The sequence below is a fragment of the Rutilus rutilus genome (genome assembly GCF_951802725.1).
Source record: "Rutilus rutilus genome assembly, chromosome: 9".
NCBI classification, from domain to species: Eukaryota; Metazoa; Chordata; class Actinopteri; order Cypriniformes; family Leuciscidae; genus Rutilus; species Rutilus rutilus.
Genome location: NC_140223.1, coordinates 15,928,696 through 15,953,175, shown reverse-complemented (window position 1 = coordinate 15,953,175; position 24,480 = coordinate 15,928,696). Strand labels below are relative to the sequence as shown.

The 24,480-nt window shown below is 36.8% G+C and overlaps 1 protein-coding gene across 4 annotated transcripts in view; it reads left to right on the top strand.

The window, feature by feature from the left end:
* phldb1b (pleckstrin homology-like domain, family B, member 1b) overlaps positions 1–23,393 on the top strand; it is a 63,885-nt gene extending 40,492 nt beyond the window's left edge. Inside the window, exons 11-27 of one of the 4 annotated variants that reach the window (XM_084419483.1) lie at positions 1,458–1,586; positions 3,535–3,690; positions 3,770–3,880; positions 4,782–4,871; positions 5,278–5,382; positions 6,444–6,569; positions 7,781–7,939; positions 8,143–8,286; positions 10,765–10,881; positions 11,058–11,160; positions 12,494–12,779; positions 16,356–16,446; positions 16,548–16,694; positions 18,165–18,384; positions 19,079–19,164; positions 19,371–19,400; positions 21,604–23,393. In XM_084419483.1, the coding sequence (XP_084275609.1) occupies positions 1,458–1,586; positions 3,535–3,690; positions 3,770–3,880; positions 4,782–4,871; positions 5,278–5,382; positions 6,444–6,569; positions 7,781–7,939; positions 8,143–8,286; positions 10,765–10,881; positions 11,058–11,160; positions 12,494–12,779; positions 16,356–16,446; positions 16,548–16,694; positions 18,165–18,384; positions 19,079–19,164; positions 19,371–19,400; positions 21,604–21,744 (2,241 nt within the window). In that variant the 3' untranslated portion in view covers positions 21,745–23,393. The remainder of the gene's footprint in view (positions 1–1,457; positions 1,587–3,534; positions 3,691–3,769; positions 3,881–4,781; positions 4,872–5,277; positions 5,383–6,443; positions 6,570–7,780; positions 7,940–8,142; positions 8,287–10,764; positions 10,882–11,057; positions 11,161–12,493; positions 12,780–16,355; positions 16,447–16,547; positions 16,695–18,164; positions 18,385–19,078; positions 19,165–19,370; positions 19,401–21,603) is intronic. The other 3 variants (XM_084419484.1, XM_084419486.1, XM_084419485.1) reach the window with 3 other exon arrangements.
* Positions 23,394–24,480: the final 1,087 nt, after the last annotated feature.

Here is a 24,480-nt window from a genome sequence, read left to right as displayed (position 1 = left end):
TCTCTCCGTTTCTACCGCTCGCCCCCTCGAGTTCAAAACTGTTTAGCTTAGCGCAAACTCAGGCTTTGGGATTAGCGCACTGGCTTTGAGGGACAATAGCTCCAGTGGTGCGAGACTCGGTGACTGACAATGTTTGTCTTTTAGAAAGCCTTTTCCTGCATGCTGTTTTGGAAATCCAGCCTTTATTTCTTCCATTCATCTTGTTCTGGGTTTCTCTGGGTATTTTAGTATTTTTCAATTCTGCCAAGTATTAGGCTCTTGGAGAAATGCTTAAAGTGATAGTTCACCCAAAAATTTTTAATTCAGTCAATATGACTTTTGTATGACTTTCTTTCTGTGGAACGCAAAAGGGCACATTTTGAACACAGTTCTTTTTGTTATTTTCCATGCAATTACAGTGAATAGGTACCAAAGCTCAAGTTTAAAAAAAAGTTATGTCCCAAGTAATATGATAGGTTTGTTTGACAGACAGACAGACAGGCCAAAATTTAAGTTCTAATTTAGAGTTGTAAGTTGTTATCAGAGCTGATTCAGGCACATTTTGAATGAATCACTCAACAAATCACTTTTGAACCGAATTAACCAGTTGAAAAATTCTCCTTTTGTGTTCCACAGAAGGGGAAAAAGCAAACAATTTCCCTTATTGGGTGAACTCAGAATTATTCTTGATTATAAAAAGATAAAGAGTTTATTCAAAGACTCTGCATCAATCTGGATTGGTCCATTCAGGTCTTTATTGATAAATTTGTTTGCTTTGAACCCATTTCCCCCCGTGGGGATGGCTGCCAACTAGCTCATGTTACCAGTCACTGACCGGCTGTAATTTGTACTAGATTGATCTTGACCGCAGTCGATCTGTGCAGTGTTCGTGCAAACATAGATAATTCCCTTGTAAACTTTGGAAATGGCTTTTCTTTAAACAGAATGTTGTTCTGTCTGTGCTTTGATATATAGATTTTTTGATGTGCTGTAATTGTGCTCATATTGGTCTGGAAGAGAGCACAGTGCATGAATTCAATGTGCATTAGAGTATCTCAGCATATGTAGACATAGAGCTATCTCAGAACTAACTTATGTATCTGAAGCATCAAGTATGATGCTATTGCAAATCTTTCTTTTCATGATAAAAGAAAGAAAAAAAAGCCACCTTCAAACTAGCCAGCTATTTCATGCCCTCTGGTATGGCATAATCTCATCTAAACAGCACATACCAGCAGAAATTCATTACATCTGAAATCTTTGATCAAGAAATGCCTGAGAACAGAAGTCTGTTTGGCCCTGTTGACGGCCAACAGTCCAGTGTCACGTAGTTCATAGTGTTTTATAAGGCTTAGTGTTCATCCTTTCTGGCTCCACCCACTCTGTTGTGACCTCTAACCTCGGACGCTTCTGCATGGCGTGGATTTGAGCTGTGTTCTCTTTCTCTCCCCTTCCCGGATGGTGTGTTTTCTTTCTAGGAGAGGGCTAATGTTGACGTGGAGCGGGAAGCCCTGGAGAGGCTTCAGGATGGGTACAATGAGTTGAAGAGCCAGCTCCATAACTGCCCTGAGTCTCTGAGGGAGCAGTTACAGGAACAACTCAAGAGGGTCAGTGACCGTCAGGAACATCAGCACTTTACCAACTGCTTCCGCCCCACAGCCCTGGCTTCATAAACCCCACCTTCCAGATACACAACTAAGTTCTATTGGGCTGTCTATGCACCAAATCCATCATTATTATTAGAAATTATTGTCACTGGGAACACCATGTTTTAAATCTTGTCTGCCTTAGTTTAGTGCACTGAAGAAAGGGTCTAAAACATTTGTATTGGAGGTAAACTGGTGTTCAGTGGTGAAATGTTGAGAACTCTGCATGCTTTTGGGTGTATTATTGAGGTTTCTTTAATGCTACTGTCTGGTGCCAAAGTAATAATACCATTTAACTTTGTACTAATCTATTAATGCAGAAACTAACATAGTGCTATAGTGTTGTTTTGACACCTCTCACTTCTCTCACATGATTTCCCCCCCAATCCAGTTAAGCGCAAAATCCTCCCCACAGCCGATTTCATTGGTCAAAGCAATCACGCAGTCACCTGTCAAAGCAAGTTCAGATTTCAGAAAAATAATGGATGGATTAGATCAGATAGGGTTAGGGTTTAGTATTTGTTTCAGTGTGATGTAGGCAATCAGCAGCACTGTGATTGACATGACCAATAAAATCTTTTGAATTGCTTAGGGTGGAGTTTGCGCTAAACTTGTCTTGGAGAAAATCGTGCACTTCTCTCTCTATATACCACACAGATTGATACTTCTGCCAAAAGATGTTTTTGAGATGTATCTTCTTGATTTGATTTGTGTATAAAGACACTAAAATTTCAAAGCAGGACGTTTTTGTTTAAAATATGAAGAAATGTCATGTCTGCTATTTTCCTTTTGATTTGCATGGTCAAAGGAATCTCTTTGGACAGTGCTCGGGCAGTGGTTTTGATGACTAGCCCTTTTTGCAAAGAGAAATATCCCAAGGGTTGCACGAGAGAGAAGAGATGTCATTTGTGCACTGAGCATTCAAGCTTTACAATGTCAGAAACTCTTTGATGAATTGACAGCGAGGGTTTGCCAATGTCCTTGAGATCTGTATATAGAAAAGACAAGACTTCCCTACATTATAAACAGATTTTTTTTTTGCCTTTCATGAGATTCATTTATGTTCTGAAGGAAGAAGTCTCATAGATATTCCTCATTTTCCAGTTTTACCATCCCAGCTGAGTGTTTAAATTTTATTTGATGTATTTGGATTTCAGTTGGATGGTATTATATGATATGATAGATCTTGAAGGATTATGGAAGAGAGTATTATTTCCACATAGATCTGTGTGTAGCACAAAGGTTTTCAACTGGACCCCTGGGAATCCCTGAAGTTACTGCTGAAAGTCTTTGAAATGATATATACATGATGTAAAGCATATAGAAATATCTTAAGAATGTGTAGAAATATTCTCTATATTTCAAAATGTTAATATAATGTTAAAATTAAATTAATATTTTTGATTAAAATAAAAATAATTAGATAATTAATTAATTACATATTTTTTGTGTTAGGGGGTCCCTGGGCTAGATAAGATTGACAGCCCATAGTGTAGCATAACGTTCCAATCAGTTCCTCCCTGTGGTTTCTTAAAGGAAAATTTTGTCATCACTTTCTCACCTTCTTGTTGTTCCAAATCTGTATGAGTTTCTTTCTTCTGTTGAACACAAAAGAAGATATTTTAAAGAATGTTGGTAACCAGAGAGTTGACAGCACCCATTGACTTCCATAGTATTTTTTTTTTCCTAGTATGGATCTCAATGGCTACCGTCAACTGTCTGGTGACCAACATTCTTTCAAATATCTTCTTTTGTGTTCAACAGAAGAAAAAAAACTCAGTAAGTGATGACAGAATTTTCATCCCTTTAAACTGGCTCAGCTTGGCTGCTGCAGAACTTGCTCAGTGCTGTCGTTAATGTGATGCTTTGATTGGTTATTGACCCCATGCTCGGATGCATGTGTGTGTAGGAAGCTGAGACTCTTGAGGCTGCGACAAAGCAGTTTGAGGACCTGGAGTTCCAGCAGTTAGAGAAGGAGAGCAGTCTAGAGGAGGAGCGTGAGACCATCAGCCAGCAGCTGCTGCAGGACAGAGCCCAGTACCACAGCAGCGTCGCCAAAAGAAAGGTAAATAGCATACACGCATATAACAATGCATGGAACCACCAAGAGCATCTCAAACTCTTGTCCAAATTGTTGTTTCCAGGACAAGGTTGCAGCATTGGAAAGCCAGGCCAGTCAGCTGGGAATACAAGCTGCTCAGGAGTGTGAGAGGCTGGTCAAGGACAGAAGCATCACTTTGCAGCTGCTACAGAAGGTACAGGGAATGGAAATTACTTATAATATACACTTTTAATGTTATTCCTCAATTTAAGAACACTTAAGGGGGAGGACTGGCACCAAATTTCACCAAAAGCTCTTTCATCTCAATGTTAATGTTGTTGCTAGGTTAAAAATAAATGGGAAAGGGAAAGTTCACCCTAAAATGAAAATGAAATTTACTCTTACTGAGATAACTGAAGAAGGAAGCAGCTATTTTGTTTGTATAAATTCTTTGACAGACAGTTCAGTAAGTTTTACTTCTCCCCACTCCATTTCAAGCATAAGTGTATAAGTTATTATTATTATTATTATTATTATTATTATTATTATTGTGTATCTTTTCTGTTGTCGCACTATTTGCTTGAAATAAATAAATGAATAAAAAAAATAATAAAAAAATTTACTCACCCTGGTGTTGTTCTAATGACTTATGCCCTTTTATGGACCACAAAAGGAGAATTTTTAACAAAATGTCCTGTTCGCGCTCGTCCATATAATTGAAATGAATAGCATCAAGGTTTTTAAAAAAAGATGTAAAAGCATCACAGAATGATCCCATGCGACACATGTTTTATTTAATGAAATTCTTGACCTTGGCCGTTGGTCTTCTGTGCACGGCTGCAAGACGCGACTCTTGTTAGCGCTGCAGTTCACTCCATCTCATCCAGAAAAAGCACAGTTGTGAGAACTATTATTTCTGTGATGGCAAAGCTGAATTACTCCATTACTCCAGTCTTCAGTGTCACATGATCCTTCAGAAATCATTCTAATATTCTGATTTGCTGCTCAAGAAACATTTCTTATTATTATCAATGTTGAACAAAGTTGTGCTGCCTAATACTTTTTGGAAACTGTAATACTTTTTTTAACTGATTGATTTGGAATCTGTGTTTGAGGAAAAGGAAAGGCTGGCCAGTCTGGAGAGAAGATACCAGAGCATAACTGGTGGAAAGACGTTCCCCAAAAGCTCCAACACTATAAAGGAGGTAAGCAGGATTATAATCATAAAATGCTTGATGTGCCTGTTACGCAAGGCTACACTAAATAACTGCTGAATATCTGCTCCTCTGCTTGAAATAAGAATTAATTTGATGGTTAACATATCTTCAAAATGTTGTTGAGCAATTTCTGTGTATGATCCTACCATGTGACCCTAAAATGGTTGATGTGGACCCATAGTGTGTTTCTTTGCAAAACATTTTGCAATTCACCTTAGTGAACTTTGTAGTTTGGCTTTCTTGGGCTAGGAAAGCTATAAGGTTTAGCTTTTTAGCCATATGTTCCTGATAGCATATGCATCCCATGTGCCAACCCGTAATAATTGGGTTAGCAAAGCAGGAAATGAAATCTTTTAGACTCAGGATATTGTTTGACTTATAAACCTCCGCCCAGGATGTGCTTCACATCAGCGAGGCTGACCTCTTAGAAGATGACCAGCCCTCCTCCTCCCCCTTTCATGCATCCTCATTCCACTCATATCCCATCATGCCTCAGGAGGTAACTAAACTAACAGTCAGAGCATGCAGCCTGGCGCATCTAAAACTGCCGATATTGACTAATACGTGCTCTGAGAACATGGCAGTACAAAATATCTCAATTTGTGTTGCATTATTGAGAGCACTTGACTTGTTGGGATCTCAAGTTTGGAGGCTTCCAAAGGCAAATCACACTTCTTTGGAAGATCTGAATGGGGTTGATTGATTTTGTGTGTAGCCAAGGCACTTATAAATCAGTTGAAATAGATTGTATTGTTTGGAAAGTAACTAATAAGTGTTTTGCAAAGTTCATTATCAGAATCACTGTGATTTTTTTCACAAGATTTCATTAGTAAATCTATGTAAATTTTTTTTTTGAGATCTTGAGATCATAATTGTTTTTGTTCCAGATACACTACCATTCAAAAGTTTTGGGTCGGTAATGCAGTAATATTGTGAAATAAATGTTTTCTATTTTAATATATTTTAAAATGTAATTTATTCCTGTGACGACAAAGCTGAATTTTCAGCATCATTACTCATGTCTTCAGTGTCACATGATCCTTCTAATATGCTGATTTGCTGCTCAAGAAACATTTCTTATTATCAATGTTGCAAACGGTTGTGCTACGTAATATTTTAGTAGAAACCATGATACCATGCTTTTTTGATGAAAAGAACACTTATTTGAAATATAAATCTTTTGTAACAATGTAAAATTATTCATTTCTATAAAAAAAACGTAGTGACCCCTAACTTTTGAACGGTATGGTGTATATAATTTGATAGTTATAAAACTAGATAAAAAAGTAGATATTTCTAGAAGTGTTGTTAGCTACTTTTTGTTAAGAGTTTGCAGAGTAGCTACTTTTTAAAAATGTATTTGATTGTAGTTGGGCTATATGAAATTTGTAATTCTCAAGAGTTCGATGGAGGCACAACATTGTTGGTTGAGCAAGGCATACCATCACTATAGGTGTGAATATGAATATGACAGAACTGCTCTTATGGGGTTTGAATGTGAATAAACTGACAGCTGAACTTCTGTCCTGCGTGAATGGTTTGGCTGTTAACGTGTCTCAGGAGTACTTGAAGATGTCGGATGTTTATAAGATGTATGGGAGTGATTGCCATGACATCCAGCTCGCCAACGCTTCCTCACATGGCCTCTCGCTTGCCCTTGACCCAGCTGTAACTGCCCCCCGTGAGGTATCATAGCTGCTCTCTTCTTTCTGCTTCTCTCTTTTCAGCTTTTCCCTTTAGTGCTACTTACTTTTGTGTTGTAGTTTTTTCTGCTATACAATCATATACATGACCATCACCAAGCATTATGGTAGGGTCATGCTTTGAATCGGGTGCTCTTTCCATTTTGAGAGGATAATTGATCATAAACATTCTGACAAATAATGTGTTTAAGTGTTCATAAATTACACTAAGCCATCTCAATTTAAATACAGCGAATATATTGTATTATAATGCAATATGAATTCAGATTATTATCATTAACTAAAACTATTAAACATTTGTGTTAATTAAAATAAAGCAGAAATAAAATAAATTACACATTCATGTAGAAATGTTGCCTTTGCAACTAACACTAAAATTACTAGCTTGACATATATAATTACAAACTGAATTCAAATAAAAACTTCAATTAAAAATAAAATGAACATATATAGTGATGTTTTAAAAAATAAACTAATGAAAATGACAAATTCTCATTACAGAATTACAAAACAATTAATATGAATAATATAATAGTAAAAAGGTAGTTACTAGATTAACACTGGTTTGGATATAATTATGCTTTCATGAAATTTAAAGGAAGATATATGCATATAAATAATAAAGATAGAATATATTTTGCCTTCATTCAAAAATGCAAGTTGGAAACAGAGGTGGGACAGATAAAAAAAATAAAGGGACACAAATGGCACCTGCTTTATAGAATGACCAAGAATCTGATCAATCTCTAGGCTTGTTGCAATAAGGCAATCTCTTACATATTAGGTTTTGTCTTAACCAGCTGCATTTTGTCATTCATTTTTCTGTTTCTGTAACATTGTTAGATGGTTCTGCCCATAGTGAAATCTCATTGATTGAAATCTCACTCCACATAACTGTATATTAAACATCAAATATGTTCTAATTAGCTGTTTTCATTTTCACTGTGAACAAATAAACTACCCGCCGGTGGAAATTTGCCGCGTTGCACCTGGTTTGGACACGGTATAAGGGATGATGTTTATGTATTGAGAAATAGGGAACTGAATGACTTTGTTATAGTTAATTATGTATTCTAGTTACTTACATTCTTTACAGATGCCAAACTCTCCATAACATGTTGTCTTCTCTTTCCTGCTCTGCTACTTCCTGTTTTTTCCTCCTGGCTGTGTCCGTTTGTCACTCCTGAATTTCAGGAGTATGTGACCGTGGGCCAATTAAACCAGATCTATGGGATGCCGAAGGTGGAGTCTTCCCCTACCTCACCCATCCAATTACTTCAGCCTTCTCTCGCAGACTCCGCCTTCTCCTGCCTCCCCTCCCCTCATGGCTCCTCCCTCACTCTCTCCTTTGAGGTGTGTGTCTTCTCCTCTGTTCTCTCTCGTTTGATTCCTTGTTAGGGCTGGGTGTCGCCAACTACCTGTGTCATTCTGTAATTGTACAAATCATTCAGTTGCTCATTAACACTCTTCTCTTTCTCTCTCTGGCATTCCACCGTCCCACCTTTCTCTCTCCTGCTCATGCTCTCTGTACTAATGGATGTGCTGCGTGTGTAAAGCGTCAGTCGGACTGGGGCAGGCCTCAGATGCCCGCTCTAGATTTAGATCGCTGGTACCAGGAGGTATTGGCAGCTGGAGATGTAAACCAGCTCTGCCCTCCTGCCCTCCCGGCTAAAGCTTTCTCATCACGCAAGCCTGTGCAGGTAACAGCCAAAAGCTCAGCTGTCAGTCACCTTCTTCTGCTCTTCCACATTTTCATCTTCATAGGCCTTCATATGTCCAAGTAAGGTTTTTTTGTGAGTTCCATGTTATTTTGTTTGTTTAGGCTTTTGGCTGTTCATCATCTCAAGGTTGTCTTCCATCTTCTGTTGTTGTACTATTGCAGGGGTGCCCAATCCTGTTCCTGGAGATTGACTTTCCTGCAAAGTTCTGCTCCAACCTTGATTAAACACAACTGAACCTGCTAATTATGATCTTCAGGACAGAGATTGTCTTATTATTGGGAGATACGAGGGTCCATGGCTCTACCATTGGAGAAAGCATAACGGTTTAACTTGGATCACGTGTGCCTTGATAACCAATCACATTAAAGCCTTGACGTCATTGAATCGTGCGACAATCAGTCACTGTTTGTGGATACCATAGAAATCAATGAGAAGTATCATAGCGCAATTGTCTGTGACTTATCTTAAAAAATAGCTTCTTCTTTTTTTTGGCGTAAACTCTAAAAATAGATCAATCCAAAATGAATGTTTAAGAGCAAACATGTTGAAAATGAGCAGATGGGCTGTCGATTTGCAATTTATTCAGCCTAGTGAAGCCTCTCCTCCATTGACACATAAAAAAAAAAAAAAACAGCCTCTTGTCTCCTTCCCTGAGCACCACAACATTAGCAGGCGTTATGCTTTTTCCGGCTAAGGTTGCAGGCTTGCCTTCAAGTGGCTTTGCTAATAATTATAGTCAAGTGTGTTGGATCAGGATTGGATCAGAACTGCAGGAAGGTAAATCTCCAGGAACAGGATTGGGGACCCCTGCACTATTATGTCAAGAACCGTCTATAGAAGAAAAAGGCCTTTTGGTAAAGTAATAGTTTGCCTGAAAATGAACTTTTTACAAACCTGAACATTTCTTCAATGGAACACAAAAGGAGAAGTTGAGCAGAATGTCCGAGCTGCTCTCTTCTATTGCAGTGAGAGTGTTGGGGACCAGAAGCAATCAAGGTTCAAAAAGGCCAAAAAAACACTTGCACTATGTAATGACTTTGAGGAACAGACTGAATTTTAAGTCATTATGCTTTTAAAATCTTTGCTTGACAGATGTGATCACCATTCACTTTTATTGTATGGAAAAGAGCAGCTTGGACATTCCGCTAAACTCCCTTTGTGCATCATGAAACAATTCTGGGGTGCGTTTCCCAACAGCATCGTTAGCCAACTATGGTCGCAGGTTTCGTCGTTATCAGCATAGTCCAATGATTCTGTGTTTCCCTAAACCATAGTTCCAACGAACATTCGCAAACAGCATCACAAAGATGTGTAAGAGTGATGTAAGAGGGATCCTGTGATTGGTCTGGAAATAAAGCAAAACAAGGGAGAACAGAAATTGCAAAGCAGACTTCAGATGCCATGTTCACTATTTACAGCAATAATCAGACATTAATTTGATCTCGAACTGATTAACTAGCAGACGTTTTTACTCCACCACCTGCGTGACCTCATATTAACTATATTGTTGAACCAATGTGGTTTGAACGATGGATGTGCAATGAAGTTATGATGATTTCGGGAAACAGTCGTTACTAGCTAGTTCATTTCTCCAACGATACATCTTTCCATTGTGGTTAAAGCAGCGAGTTAAAACATTTCTGTAAACAAGTACAAACCAACTTTTTACTGGTCATGCATGTTTGTTAGTTGATTGTTCAGTGAAGTGTGTTAAACTATACACTATAGTTAAAATGTTTTAATGTTTTTGAAAGAAGTCTCGTATGCTCACCAAAGCTGGATCTATTTGATCCAAAATACAGTGAAAACATTAATATTGTGAAATTGAAATGTAATATTAAATATTACAATTTAAAATAACTGTTTTATACTTTTTTATACAATTTATTCCTATGATGGCTAAGCTGAATCTTCAGCATCATTACTCCAGTCTTCAGTGTCACATGATCCTTCAGAAATCATTCTAATATGCTGATTTGCTGCTCAAGAAACATTTCCTATTATTATCAACGTTGAATACAGTTGTGCCGCCTAATATTTTTGTGATAGCCTACTTTTTTAGAAAAAAGCATTTATTTGAAATATAAATCTTTTGTAACATTTGAAATGCCTATGCTGTCACTTGATTAATTTAATGCATATTTCCTGAATACAAGTATTAATTTCTTATAAAAAAATATTTAAAAAAGAAGTCCTGTTTAGCATTTTAACAATGTTGATATAAAAAAAATCGAATTTTAAAGGTGTAGTTCACTCAAGTTCACTTCATTTATTCTACTATATGTGCTATATCATACTTAAACCATATAATGGATTGTTTGTCTTGTTAAATCTACTTACATTCAAACGTGCAATGAGTGAATGAAGACCGAATTTTGTGTTGAACTACACCTTTACTCTGTTTAGTAACTTGAAAAAGCATCACTTCGACTCACGTTACGTTTTTCTGGCCTGCAGGTGTACCGCTCTCGACTGGACAGTGATACCAGCCAATCGTCACTGAGACCGAAAATCAGCGCTGGTCTGTCCCCCACATACACTTCGGCTACGCTGGGACGCAACACTCCTGCCAGGGTAAATACTGGGTTGACCTCTTGCCAGGGTAAATTCTCTGTTACACCCCTGCCAGGGTAAATAGTGCATTTACTCCCCAGTTATCAGAATCTCTTGCATCATTTAATGTGGCAATTTAGTCCCCTCCTTATTGTTAAATACGCTGGTGGAAATAATTGTTTGTTTTGTTTACCCAGAGTCCTCTGATGGTTGCCAACAGCACCGGGAGTCTCCCACGCAACCTGGCAGCCACCCTGCAGGACATTGAGACCAAGAGGCAGCTGGCTCTTCAGCAGAAAGGTAATGAGAACAACAGATTGACAGCGGATATTTTAGAGCTGGTTGTAAAATCAACACAAACAACTGATGAGCCGTCAAACTTCAAGAAATATCTCAACCGAAAATATCATTATTTACTCACCTTCATGTTGTTCCAAACCCGCATGCTTTTTTAAGTTTCCACCATGATTTTTTTATTCTCATATTCATAGTGACCGTGGGATGCCAATTTATCCATCTCTTCTTTTGTTCTCTTCTTTGGTTTTGTTTTAACCTTGCCCTCGAACAGAATTCTTTCCCTCCATGTTTGCGTCCTCTTCCAGTACGGACGGTCCCACAGGTAGTAGCATTGGACTGCCGTTCATCATAATCATCATCCTCAATTCTAATTCAACATTTTGTGCACTTCCTCCCCCCATTGGAATGGGCTTGACAGTGTCCAAATGTTCTTTTACCCCTAATGTTCTTTTTTCCGCTGATGGCATTCTTTAGACGTATGTATGGGATTAATCGTGCATGGATTGGAAGATGATATCAGTGGTAATCTATAAATAAATAGTTTAGATAAATGGTTTCATGCACTTTTGAAAGCTGCACTGCTAGTCAAAAGTTAACAAAATTTGTTTGTAATGATCTCAAAACCTTATGATTTAATTTGAGGCTTATGCTTAAATGCTTGAAATTACTTTTCATGCAAATATACATTGAACCTAATCCTATTTCTACTTATGAATGAAGACAAAACTTTTTTTTTTTTCTTTTTTTTTTTGCAGTTACTACATAATTTCCATATCAAAGCATTTTATTTTATCAGTTTAATTTAGTTTTTTTCACTATTACTTAAAAAAAAATTGTGGTTACTACATAATTCCCTAATCAAACAGAGAATACATTTTTAATTTGTTTATTCAGGTCAGTTATTATTTTAATTGTATCCATTAAATTGTTTTATTTGTTAAAAAATAATGACATTTTGATGACAATGATTTATTTATTTTTGTATTATTATTTTTGCTTAGTTTTGATGACTTCGGTATTCTAAAATGTAATAAATTACGAGTAGATGAGTTTAAACTTTTGACTGGTAGTGTACAAAGGGATGTTGAATCATAGGTATTGCTTGGGCTTTTTATTCAGCACACATGCATTGCATATTTTATGTGTGTATGTGTGAGGCATGATGGAGCAAATCGTGGGCAAACTGTGCCATCCTAAATGGATGTGCAGGAGTTTTAAAGCACTATGTTGTCTTGGCAGCTATCTTTGACCTATAAAATGCTTAGTTTGTTCAGTTTTGGGCACTTTTATCCAGTTTGTTGATCTGACTCTCATATATGTGTTTTATCTCCATCAGGTCATCAGGTTATTGAGGAGCAGCGGAGACGTTTGGCCGAACTGAAGCAGAAAGCTGCAGTAGAGGCTCAGTGCCAGTGGGAGGCGCTCCATGGCTCTCAAACACATCTCAACATTCCCTTTTCCTCAACCTCCGCGCCAGTCATGCACCACTCCATCCTGCACCACACAGCGCCCTCTTCTGGGGAACAACCGTACGACACCCTCAGCCTGGAGAGCTCTGACAGCATGGACACAAGCATCTCCACTGGAAACAACTCTGCCTGCTCTCCTGACAATATGTCCAGGTTCGACATTTCCATGTGCTTTCCTAAATCATTTTCTCAGAACGCTTAGCCAATGGCTCTGTGACAGGAACTTGTGGCGGCCCTGTGGCTTTTCTCTACATGCCTGTCCCAAGATAAATTATCAACCATCTGCTTAATGACTTTTAGCGAGTACTCTCCAAATTGAGACTCCAAATCAAACGTTCCGTTTATGAATCACATTTTTTAGTATTTTTCATTTTATTTTATTTTATTATTAAAGCTCATTTAAAATCAGTTTAATTATTTGTTTTAATTATTTAATTTACATTTTTAATATGTAAAGCAAGGTCATACTATTTATTTTCATTTTAAACGGCGTTTATCAGTAATTGTGAGGGTTTTGAGTTTGACAAATTATATTAATTTAAATAGAAATAATACAGTATTTTTATATAAATATTATAGCTTATAAATTATAATGTACATTATTGTTCACAAATTTGAGGTCAGTTTTTGAATGAAGTCTCTTATGCTCATAAAGGCTGCATTTATTTGTTAAAAAAATAAAGCAGTCATATTGTGAAATATTATTCCAATTTAATATAACTGTTTTCTATTTTTATTTATTTATTCTATTTTACTTCAATTCTATTTTAATATACTTTAAAATGTAATTTATTCCTGCGATGACAAAGTTCAAAATTTGAAACCGAAATCTTACAGTTTTACTGGGACTTGATCAATTTAATGAAAGTAAGTTTCATTTAATTTCATTCATCCTTGATGAATAAAAGTAAGTTTTGTTTCTTTCACACAAAAAATCTCCAAACTTTTGAACAGTAGCATATATTATTATAAATTTATATTACATTACATCCAGGTGAAAATGTGTAAAATAATGTATATTTTTGATACATTTACATGGATGTAATAGCTCAGTGTGTAGGGAAGCTATGAATCATAATGCAGCAACTGTTCTTCATCCCGCCCACTTTCTTGCGAAACGGAAAGAACAAATGAACGACTTTGATGCCTGAGGCTACAGATTAGGTTGTTTCTGGGTTAAACGGACTCTGTGAAGACACATTTAAGCTTGTAAGTTGTTTCTGGGTTAAACGGGCTGTGTGGAAACGGTCGTCTTGTCAGTTTCCTCTTAACAAGGACAGTCAAAAATGTCAACAACTGAAAAGGCATCTTCCATAAAACACATGCCTGAGGTTTTACTGTTTGTTGCTTAACCACCCTTCCTATCATAAATGAACTCCCTCTTCTTTTGTCTCTGCTCTTCATCAATCCCCTCTCTGCATATAAGAGTATAACCTTTGTACTTTTACATACAGATATGGCAATAACGTGTCCTGAAATTTATAATTTACAGATTAGCAAAATGAGAAAGCAAATAAAGGTTTAATTGGTTGCAAAACCAACAATTAATGAGGTGCAAACACTGACACGTGACACTAAGGTTGAGCGAAATTCAGAATTCAGTTCATGAGTTTGATTTGAAGGGAATTGGTCACGCCGCAGAGGATGTTAGAAAGCAATTTGATTTGGAATGACAGGAAAACGAATGCTCTAAATTGTAATTCAAAAAAATTCAGTATTCACATAACAGATTTTCTTCTTCACAAAAAATGCATAATTAATAAGGCAAGCCCGCTTTGTGTGTTTGTCTCCATTTTGAAGACTTCAGGGTAAATTAGAGCGTTCTGTGAAATGTTGGGGATGAAGTGCATCAGGGTTCATTTATTAAATATAATGAAATGCATGCATATACAGCATATACAAATGATTTAAAATCAATTTTAAAAAAAGTCTAAAAGCTAATTTATTGATTATTAACATTAATATTAATGGTTAATATATCATCTTTTTGTGGAATTGCCTAAGATACTATGAAAAAAGAAATGTAATCTATTGTTTAAAGGATTAGGGTCAAAAGATTCTCTTCTACTAACCAAGGCTTCGTTTATTTAATCAAAAATACAGTAAAACACTAATATTGTGAAATATTTTGCTATATAACTGTTTTCTAATTTAATATTTATTCATGCTGATCAGCATTTGTTTGAAATAGAAATAATTTTCTAACAATAGACGTCACAGTAGGCGGGAGTCACTGCGGTTACACCCACTGTGGAGCAAAAAGAGCGAGTGGCAGCATTTTGTGAATGCCGCGAATAACACACAAAACACATCTAAAATGGAAAAGAGCTGTGCGATCGACTGTACAAATAGATTCAACAAGAAATCGGAGCTGTCTTTTATAGACTGCTGAAAGCTACAGGAAAGAGAAGCAAATGGATCGCTGCAATTCACAGTAACTACTGAGGCAGAGAAACGTGGGTTTTGTGTCAGAGATATGTTGAATTTTGGGGTAAATTCATACCCTAGGTCATATTTTGTATTGACAACTCATCAATTAAATACTTACCATCCTACATTCTGCGTAACTAAAGTTTTTGTCAGCGTTTATTAAAAAAAAAACAGCCATTATGATGATCTTTGTGTTCCGCAAAGGGGGATAGACAAACCTATTTTTTCCTTACAAAGCAAGTTTAGATAGGTTTGTCTAGCAGAAAAAGCGTTCACAGGCTTTGCTTTATGTATTTCCCCGGCGTCTGAATCAATAAACGTCAGGAAACCCAATTCCTGGCCACATGTCAATATCAATGGACCACTGGTTCATTGGTGAGTTGTGAGGAACATTGTCGAGTCCAACTGCCTTTAATTTAAGAAGATGATCGTTTGTTTTACTCCCGTTTGCGCAGTTTCCTCTATTTAAAACTAGTCATGTTGCAGGATGTTTTGCCACTCAGTCCAGCGTGAAATTGATGTCAATGCATACCCTCTATATTAATGTATTTACTATCAAGGAATAAAAGTATTTATTTATAAAAAACGTACTGACCCCAAACCTTTAAACGGTAGTGTATTAAAAAACCTACAATTATAGCTGTAATATGAATTTCTTTGATGGAAACATTCCATTTTAAGTGTACTTTCTTATATTCATACCTGAATTTCAAAGGCATTCCCAGTTCAGTTCTGAATGGCCCACAACCCAGTTGGACACTGACATATTGTCTTTAGTTACAAGCTTTATCATGGGACCTGTGTGAAGATGTTGTAAACAAACGGCTGTAAAGTGCAGTGGAGCCGGACCGGGGCACAACGTCTTTGCAAACAGACGGCCTTCAGCTGTTTCTCTCTCAGGAGAGTATTTGTTTACTTGAAATGTTCTCGAGCTGTTTGTTTACTCTTGTCTTTATGAAGCTTCAAGCGAGTCTGGGATTCTTCTCCAGAGTAATCCACTACACATTTTCTTTTTCTGTGTTTATAGTCCACATGTGCTTCATTTAATGTTTCACGGCAGATGCTTGCAATCCAGCTGTATTTTCATATAGTATGACGAAATGTTTCGTAATCCACCAGTCTCACTGCTACTGGTCTCAATTCCATCATTCACCAAAGAGATGACCGAGGGGTAAATTCACGGAACGGTTGCGCAACGACTATTTAAATGGCTGGCTGTCTTGGTTCAAACATGCATAGTGAATTCCCCCCTCAGTGTAGTTGATGGAGACTTTGACTGAAGTTTTATATGTTTCACAGTGCCAGTGGTATGGATGCGCTGAAGATCGAAGAGATGGAAAAGATGTTGAAGGAGGCACATCTGGAGAAAGCTCGACTCATTGAGTCCAGAGTGAGTCGTGCCATCTGTACACAGTCACTTTCAACTAACGATATTCGTCTTTCTTGACTCTCAGTCATGTCTAATAACCGCTGCCCTCTTTTGGCCCGCAGGAACGAGAGACTCAGACCCGTAAACTCATGCTAGAGGAAGAGAGGAGAAGAAGGGAGGTGGCGGAGAAGAGACTGCAGGAGGAGACGGTACACAGACAGCAGCTGATAGAGAAGGAGGTGAAGATGAGGGCCAAAAACTTCTCTCAGGTGAGTTTATTGGGATTCTACTAGGACTGACGATTTAACGGATTCATTTTGTGCAATTAGTTAATTAGGGGTTAGGGTTTTTAGAGATTATTTGAATTTCGTATGATTTTGAAAAACATTTATACCATTTTCAAGAAAAGATTACATTTATTGACTCTTTTCGTACACTTTACATGAGAGTGCATACACATGCTTACATATAGTCCACAAGACAAAATGATATTGACCTTGACACACAGTCACCATGAGGGTCTGATTTGTTTTTTCTGTTTCTGCATGTTGGTTGTATCTTGTAATCAGTGCTGGGTAGTAACTGATACTGATTACATGTAATCTAGATTACATAATCAGATTCCAAAAAAATTAAGTACTTGTAATTAGATTGCATTACTACTTTCTTAAAAAAAAACATATCACTTATATATACATATACAAAGTATTCTAGTTGTGTGATTTGCACACATAGACCAGACACTTGTCAGGTGGCTATAATTACATGGAAAATTGGGAGGCCACAAACATTTGACCACTGGGTTTATAGAAATCATTTCACTTTTAAGGAGTGTTTTCACTACATTGCATATCGAATCAACTCCTGACGAACACATTAACTCATTGAGTATGTCATTTAACCATGTATTGCTATGTCTTTAGAAGGCTTTTGTCTTTCAAACAAAATTATTATCTTTTTTTTTTTTTTTTTTTTTTTTACATTTCATTAAAATCTCAAACGCCAGTTTGGGAAACTCTGACTTAATTTAATGTTTATTGCACTTCATGTTGTTGATGATAAAGAATGGAATTTATTTTTATTTATTTTTTTGTATTTTTATATCAATATGGTACAATCTTATTCAATTCAATGTGATAAACGAGTTAGGTCAAAAGCAATCTAAAATTAATCAAAAAGTAGTCCGATTATATTGCATAAAATGTTTTTTTTTTTTTTTTGTCATGTAATTTGGAAACAATAATTTCACTTTTTTTTTTTTAATGATGCATTTACAAATACAATTATTTCAGGACAGTTGTATCACCCTGACATGTTTTACCTTATGCCACACCAAAAAATATCAAAAAGAATTTTAATTCTGAAAATGAAAAACAAGTTCCTCATTAAAGAGGTGTTTTTAAATGATGGAATGTATGAACTGCATTTTTTTTTATAAATGAACTGGTACCACTTTACAATAAGGTTCATTAGTTAACTAACATGAACTAACAAAGAGCAATACATTTATACAGTGCATTAACTTTAAGAAATACAACTTTGATTTTAATAATGTATTAGTCAATTTTAAAATTAACATTAAGATTAATAAATGCCGTAGAAGAATTGGTCATTCTTAGTTCTTGTTAACTAATGAAACCTTATTGTAAAGTGTTACCAATTAACTGATTGGACAAAAAAACACGATATGTCATTAATCCTTATTACAAAAATATGAACCACATCTTGTTGATTTCCAGGCCCGTCCGATGACACGATACCTGCCCATTCGCAAAGAGGAGTTTGACCTCCGCTCCCACATCGAGTCCTCAGGTCACAGCGTGGACACGTGCTACCACGTGATTCTCACCGAAAAGATGTGCAAGGGCTATCTTGTCAAGATGGGAGGGAAGATCAAATCCTGGAAGAAGCGCTGGTTCGTCTTTGATCGCCTTAAAAGGACGTTTTCCTACTACGCCGGTATGTGTACCGCAGCGTCGCCTCCCAGCATCCTCCTTACTGTGCACTATGCTAATGCAACTCTGCAAACGTGTCGTTACGCTTTGGTCCCCCTGAGGTTGGGGAAAGAAACGAGGGCAGAACAAAGAGTGGATTGTGGGTGAATCCAGCAGTGGGGGGATACGGATAATTAGTAATTCTTAAGCTCACAGTGGCTGCCATGATTTCCGATAGCCTCGGGTTAGCTAGGGGCATACAAATAACCAGAAGCCCGTCCGCATGCTATCTGATGGTGATGAAATCTGCCGCAATGCTGAGGAAATCGTGCTCATCATCCAGCCGTGGCGCTCGGCAAAGCGTGAGCTCTCGCTCTTTATTTTTTTACGCGGACTGAAAATGAAGGGGTTGCACTGCAGTAACAAGGTCACATCGGTGCTTACCAGATCATTATTCTCGAGGGGAGTGGGGGCTTATTTGGTTTTGAAACCTTCGCTGTGCAAAACATTTGTGCTAATCAGTAGTTTTGCCCTGTTTTCCAGTAAAAATACTTGGAAATGCTTGTTTTTCGGAGAACACGTCTTGTTCGCTTGTGCCTTTTGGGTTAATGCATCTTGTTTTGATATTAAAAACACAGTTTAGACAGAAACATTGCAATAAAATTCTTATTAAGAGAACGATTTTTCGCAGCGTGACATCTCTGTTCTCCCGTTCACAGATAAACACGAGAGCAAACTGAAGGGCGTCATCTACTTCCAGGCTATCGAGGAGGTTTACTATGATCACCTGCGCAGTGCCACAAAGGTACGGCCCTCGATCAGACCCTCGCATAAGCACAGCTCACATCTCCCGCTGTTTTTCTGCTCTGCACTCCTATTGCACCATTTCATTTGATCTTTTTCTGTTAGCTTCTTTCTTCTCTTTTTTTGTCTCTTGTGCTGTAACTCTGCTGTCAATGTTCCCCACCCTTCTTTTTCTTCATTCTTTTGCTTTGCCGACTGTTTTCACAGAAAGGATTTTTCAATCTGAATTTGACAAACGTACGTATCACTTCTCCACCACTATCGCCCTATCCTGCATGTTTGCTCAGAGGAAAGAATTGCTCTAATTCTTGCATTTTTCACACACTTAACGCATACCTTGTGTTGTTTTAAATAACTGAACTATTTGCACTTTAACTGAGGCCAGTATTTAAAGTGGATATTTGTTTTTTGCATAATTACTGAGGATGAGAGTATAATGTAATTTACAACCTGTGCATTTCCCTTAAGTGTTTCTCTGCTACTCCCACCTGTGATGAGATGATAAGTGTGTATATATAACGTAATAACCCCACAGAAGCAGTTTTGTGGTATATTATACCCCATCGGCTTCACGTTGTATATTGTGATAGCATAACATAATTGACACTTTGTATTTCACAATTCAGACTTTTTTCGGAATTGCGAGTAATAAAGTCTTCATCTCACGAGACTTTTTTTTATTGCAATTACGAGTTTTAATTTCACAATTCTGACTCGCAACTGCAAGTTTTAAAGTCTGAATTGTAAGATATAAACACGCAAATAAAAAAGTAACTGCGACCTTTTATCTCACAACTCTGATTTGTCTCGCAAATCTGACTAGCAATTGTGAGCAAAAAAGTCCGAATTGTGAGAAAAAAAACTTGCAATTAAAAAAAGTAACTGTGACTTTATCTTAACTTTTTTCTTGCAATTGCGAGTTTATTAAATCTTTATTCAAAACGCAAGAGTTCAAATCGCAATTGTCAGTTATATAGTCTGAATTGTGAGATATAAACTTGCAATCGCAAGAAGAAAAAAAAGTCTGAATTTTTAAGATATTTCACAAGTCACAGTTACCTTATTATTCTGTGGTGGAAACAAGCATCTATAAGAATCCCTTTGTCATTTGAATATATATTTTTTTGCCTATTGAATGATGTAATATGGTCTGAAATGCACTTTAATAATGAGTGTTTTGTTGAGGAGAACTAATTATCATATTTTAACAAGCACCTCCTACTCTACTTATGCAGATGTGTTGAAATTAGAGAAGCCAATGATTATTAATTAAGTGGTATGACTTTCAATTAATCCATTTTAGCTCAAGAGAGATCAGTAAACACGTATCTGAGTGCACGCTGTTGCTTGTGCTGCATGTGACGTAGACATACAAGAAGCTTTGGCTTTTAAAAACAGGAGCACCAATGTCATAATAGTGTGTTGGAATTAAACAGCCGGGTCAAAGGCAGTGCATCCAATCAAACACTGCAGCATTTTGGTGCCAATATATGTCACTTGATAGAAACAGCCAAATTAGATATATGCCAGCATGAATGTGACATGACCTCGTCCTCCAAAACCATGAGCAAAACTAAACAAGGTAAAAGAAAATACAACTATGACTACATTAAATGCAGGTTCACATCCAGCGAGGATAAAAAAGCTTTGGTGAATTATTAAATGCAGAGAGCATGAAACCAAAAAAATTCAAAAGACATTAAAAAACAATATCAGTTTTACTACAATAAACATAAACTTAAGTTCAAAATGTGAAATGTTATATGAAATATATAAATATTTATATATTTAAATGATTATATATTATTCAGAAATATTATTTAATACACTTATCCATTCAAATTAATATCAATACTTATAAAATTTGTAAATTATATTAAATGAAATTATAACAATTTGATTAATTCTAAATGCATTAAAATACATTAAGATGAAAATACTGATACTTTAAATATCAGTACATTTGTTTAATTATATTATCATATCATTTTGAGTATAGTTGTTTGATTGTAGTTATTAAATATATGTATTAAAAAGTATAAATAAAATGAATATATTATAAAAATATGTACAAGACTATGTACACATTATATTATTAATACTTGAAAAATTCTTAAACTATATTATATTAAATTGGATTCATACTAAATTTAAATGTGTTAAAGAAATGAAATATTTCTTATGTTTGTTTAATTAACAAAAACTATATTATTATTATATTTATTTGAATTGTAGTTAAAATAGTGCATGTAGTATTTGGAGTCCTCCACATGCACTTTGCATGATTAATGAATTTTTAATTAAAGTCAGTAAAAAAAAAATCCTGAATATCGGCATCCCTGATGGATAAACAGCAGATGATGCACATGCCTTGGCTGAATAGAAGATGCGCTTCATACGTGGCTCCCTCACTGATCTGATTGTGTCTTTTTGAATGCAGAGCCCCAACCCCTCCCTGACCTTCTGTGTGAAGACGCACGACAGACTGTATTTCATGGTGGCCCCCTCCGCTGAGGCCATGAGGATCTGGATGGATGTGATCGTGACAGGAGCCGAGGGCTACACGCAGTTCATGAACTGAGAGGAAACACTGACCCACACGTCAAAACGGAAACCGTTCGGCAGGGAGACTTTAAATAACCCCACACCTGTTATTCCCAACGAGAGGAAAAACTTTATTTTGCTACTTCCGCCTTTCTCTTCTTCTCGTGTTTCCTGAAGATGTTATATATCCACTCAGCTGCACAGACAGATATCCACCAGAGGTTTTCCACGTCTGCCTGGATTGAAAAAGGGAGCTCTAGAAGACGAAAAGACCCGGTGAACCAAACCTGCAGGTGGTGGCTCACTCGCCATCTACCAAAATGCCTTTTTGCCGTCAGAGATATTTTTCAGTTGCAGTTTATCTTGTCTGGATGTGCAGAAACATGTAATAGACTTTCATTTGTAACGTTTGTCCCACTATTTCTTTTCAAACATAATGGGAAAAATGCCAAATGACATCAAGCCATTCTGGAATAGTATTGTGGGATTGACCGACACGATATGGTGAGAGAATGCCGCAGTATGTTTAAGTGATGTTTTAAATTACATTTTCAAGAGTATACTATTCACATTTAAAGATCCCGTATCACAGAAACAAAGACTTAATCCACCAAAGCTCACCTACCAGCTCAGGAGTCTATATTTATTGTAGAGGGACATCAGCGACTCCTGTCCAACTGTGTATCCCACTGTGTTCCCAGCTTATTCTTTTAGATATAGAGCCTCAAACACATGCACGCACTCCACATACAACAGTAGAGTCTATTTGCCAAGTCCTGACAACTTGATCATGTGATTTGACTCCCAAGGGAGGCAGCCATCTCCTATCACTGCCAGCCTATGAGAGTTTGGGAATAATTGCCACAAACAGGAGAAAACGAAACAACATCATAATCATGCAAGTCATGCAGTGCCTTGATATTGTCCCATATTTGTCACTCTTAATATTTGAACTGTGACACTAGTGAAAAATTGCTGGAATCACATGCTTAAGGTGCGGTCACATTAGCGAAATTTCACTAAAAGGGTCAATCGTCAGTAGTTGTAGCAATGTAAGAAACACAGCTCACATAGAAGACGCTTTCAAACCAAACAGCTTTCTGTTTGCCAATGTGGAAGATTCGTGAAGCGCAAATTTTTTGTGGGGAATTCTTTCGCCCTCACGTGTGGATTCCTATTGAAATGACGGTATTTTGACGCCGAAAAACTGCCAAATAATGGTAAATGTGACCGCATCTTTATTTCATGTGATACACAGTGGGCTTTACTGTTTTAGGAGATTGTGAACAGACACATACTGTACTTTAAAAAAAGATCAGTCAGATACTGCTTTAATACAATTTAAGGAGCTATTCAAAGGGTTGAGTAGCTCTTCAAGTGTTATTAATGTTGACAGGTAGGCTTTTAACTAGTCTGCCCAACCTTGTGTTTGTTTTGGGGAAAATAAAAATGTTTATTTATGGTTAGCGATGTTATCGAGCAGCTTTGACACTGTTAAAAAAAAAAAAGACCGACAAAGTGTTCTGCTCTCTCCTGAAACCAAACGGAAATCTACAGAGAACTCAAATCGACGTGAATAATTAGTCTTCATTTTGCGTGTAAGATGTCTGAGTACTATCACACAACTAGCTGAAAACAGTGTTGTAAAATGTTGAACATGAATACAGTCACAGTTTTCCTTGTTTCAAGTGGTTTTTTTTGTGTTTATTTGCCTAATTATGAGCTATGCTAACACACACTTGCGGGAAAGACTGAGCCCAGAGGTCACAACTAAACTCGGACTTCAGATGTAAAAGGGCAAGTGATCCTCACTGCCGTAATTAACAATGCAACACAACACAAGCAGAAGTCTTGCATCATAGCTACTGTGTTGTTTTCATGACACCAGACAAGAGAGTCGCATGCTAAATTAAAAAGCTGCTACTGCAATAAGAAAGTTTGTTTTGATTGGACAACACACTGCATTACTGTTTCATAAATTAACCTTAGTGAACAAACTCCATCGCACACCTGCAAGTGATAGGTGCGTAGGTCCTGATGAAGGTCGCGTGACCGAAACGTTGTGTGTTAATAAATATTAATTTTAAATTGCAAGTAACGATAGTGTGCGGGAGTTCCTTATCTGTCTCATAAATTAACCTTGAAATAAGTCACTAAAAGAAGTGAAACGTGCGTGAAAATACTCTTTCATACACTTAAAGAAGTGAACGGTAACAAAACGTTTTTTTTTTAACAGCAACGACTAATATGTTTTGTAAGATACTATGGGGGGGGTGTTTTTGTTGTTGTTGTTCTGGGGTGCAGTCAAAGCTAAATCAAGCAGTTTACATATAAGCCAAGTTCTGGCCTAAAAAGTCATGTTTAAGTTAGCATTAGGTTCAAAGTTATATTTTGCCGTATAATAATTTCAACAAATATGTGAAAACTGCCTTTCAAATGGAGGTTATCACTAAATATGGAGCAATTTGCTGCAAGGCGGAACTGAAAACATTTTCAATCTCTGTAGAATTCAAACTTTGAGAAGAAAAAAACTTAGCGAGGATCAGTTCGGTCTTTGAGCAATATGTAGGCAATACTTATTGAACTGTTTGGGGTTTACTGTACACTTAGTCTCTGAAGTGAGTTGTTCGCTGATGCAATTTGTTGGGATTGTTTACTGAAATTATTTGGTAATTCCTGCAACGTTGGGAAACTGACACCATTTTAGTGGGCAGCAGTAGGAGAATATTCGCAATTAGCATTCTAACATGATATTACTGAAGTTAACAGGCAT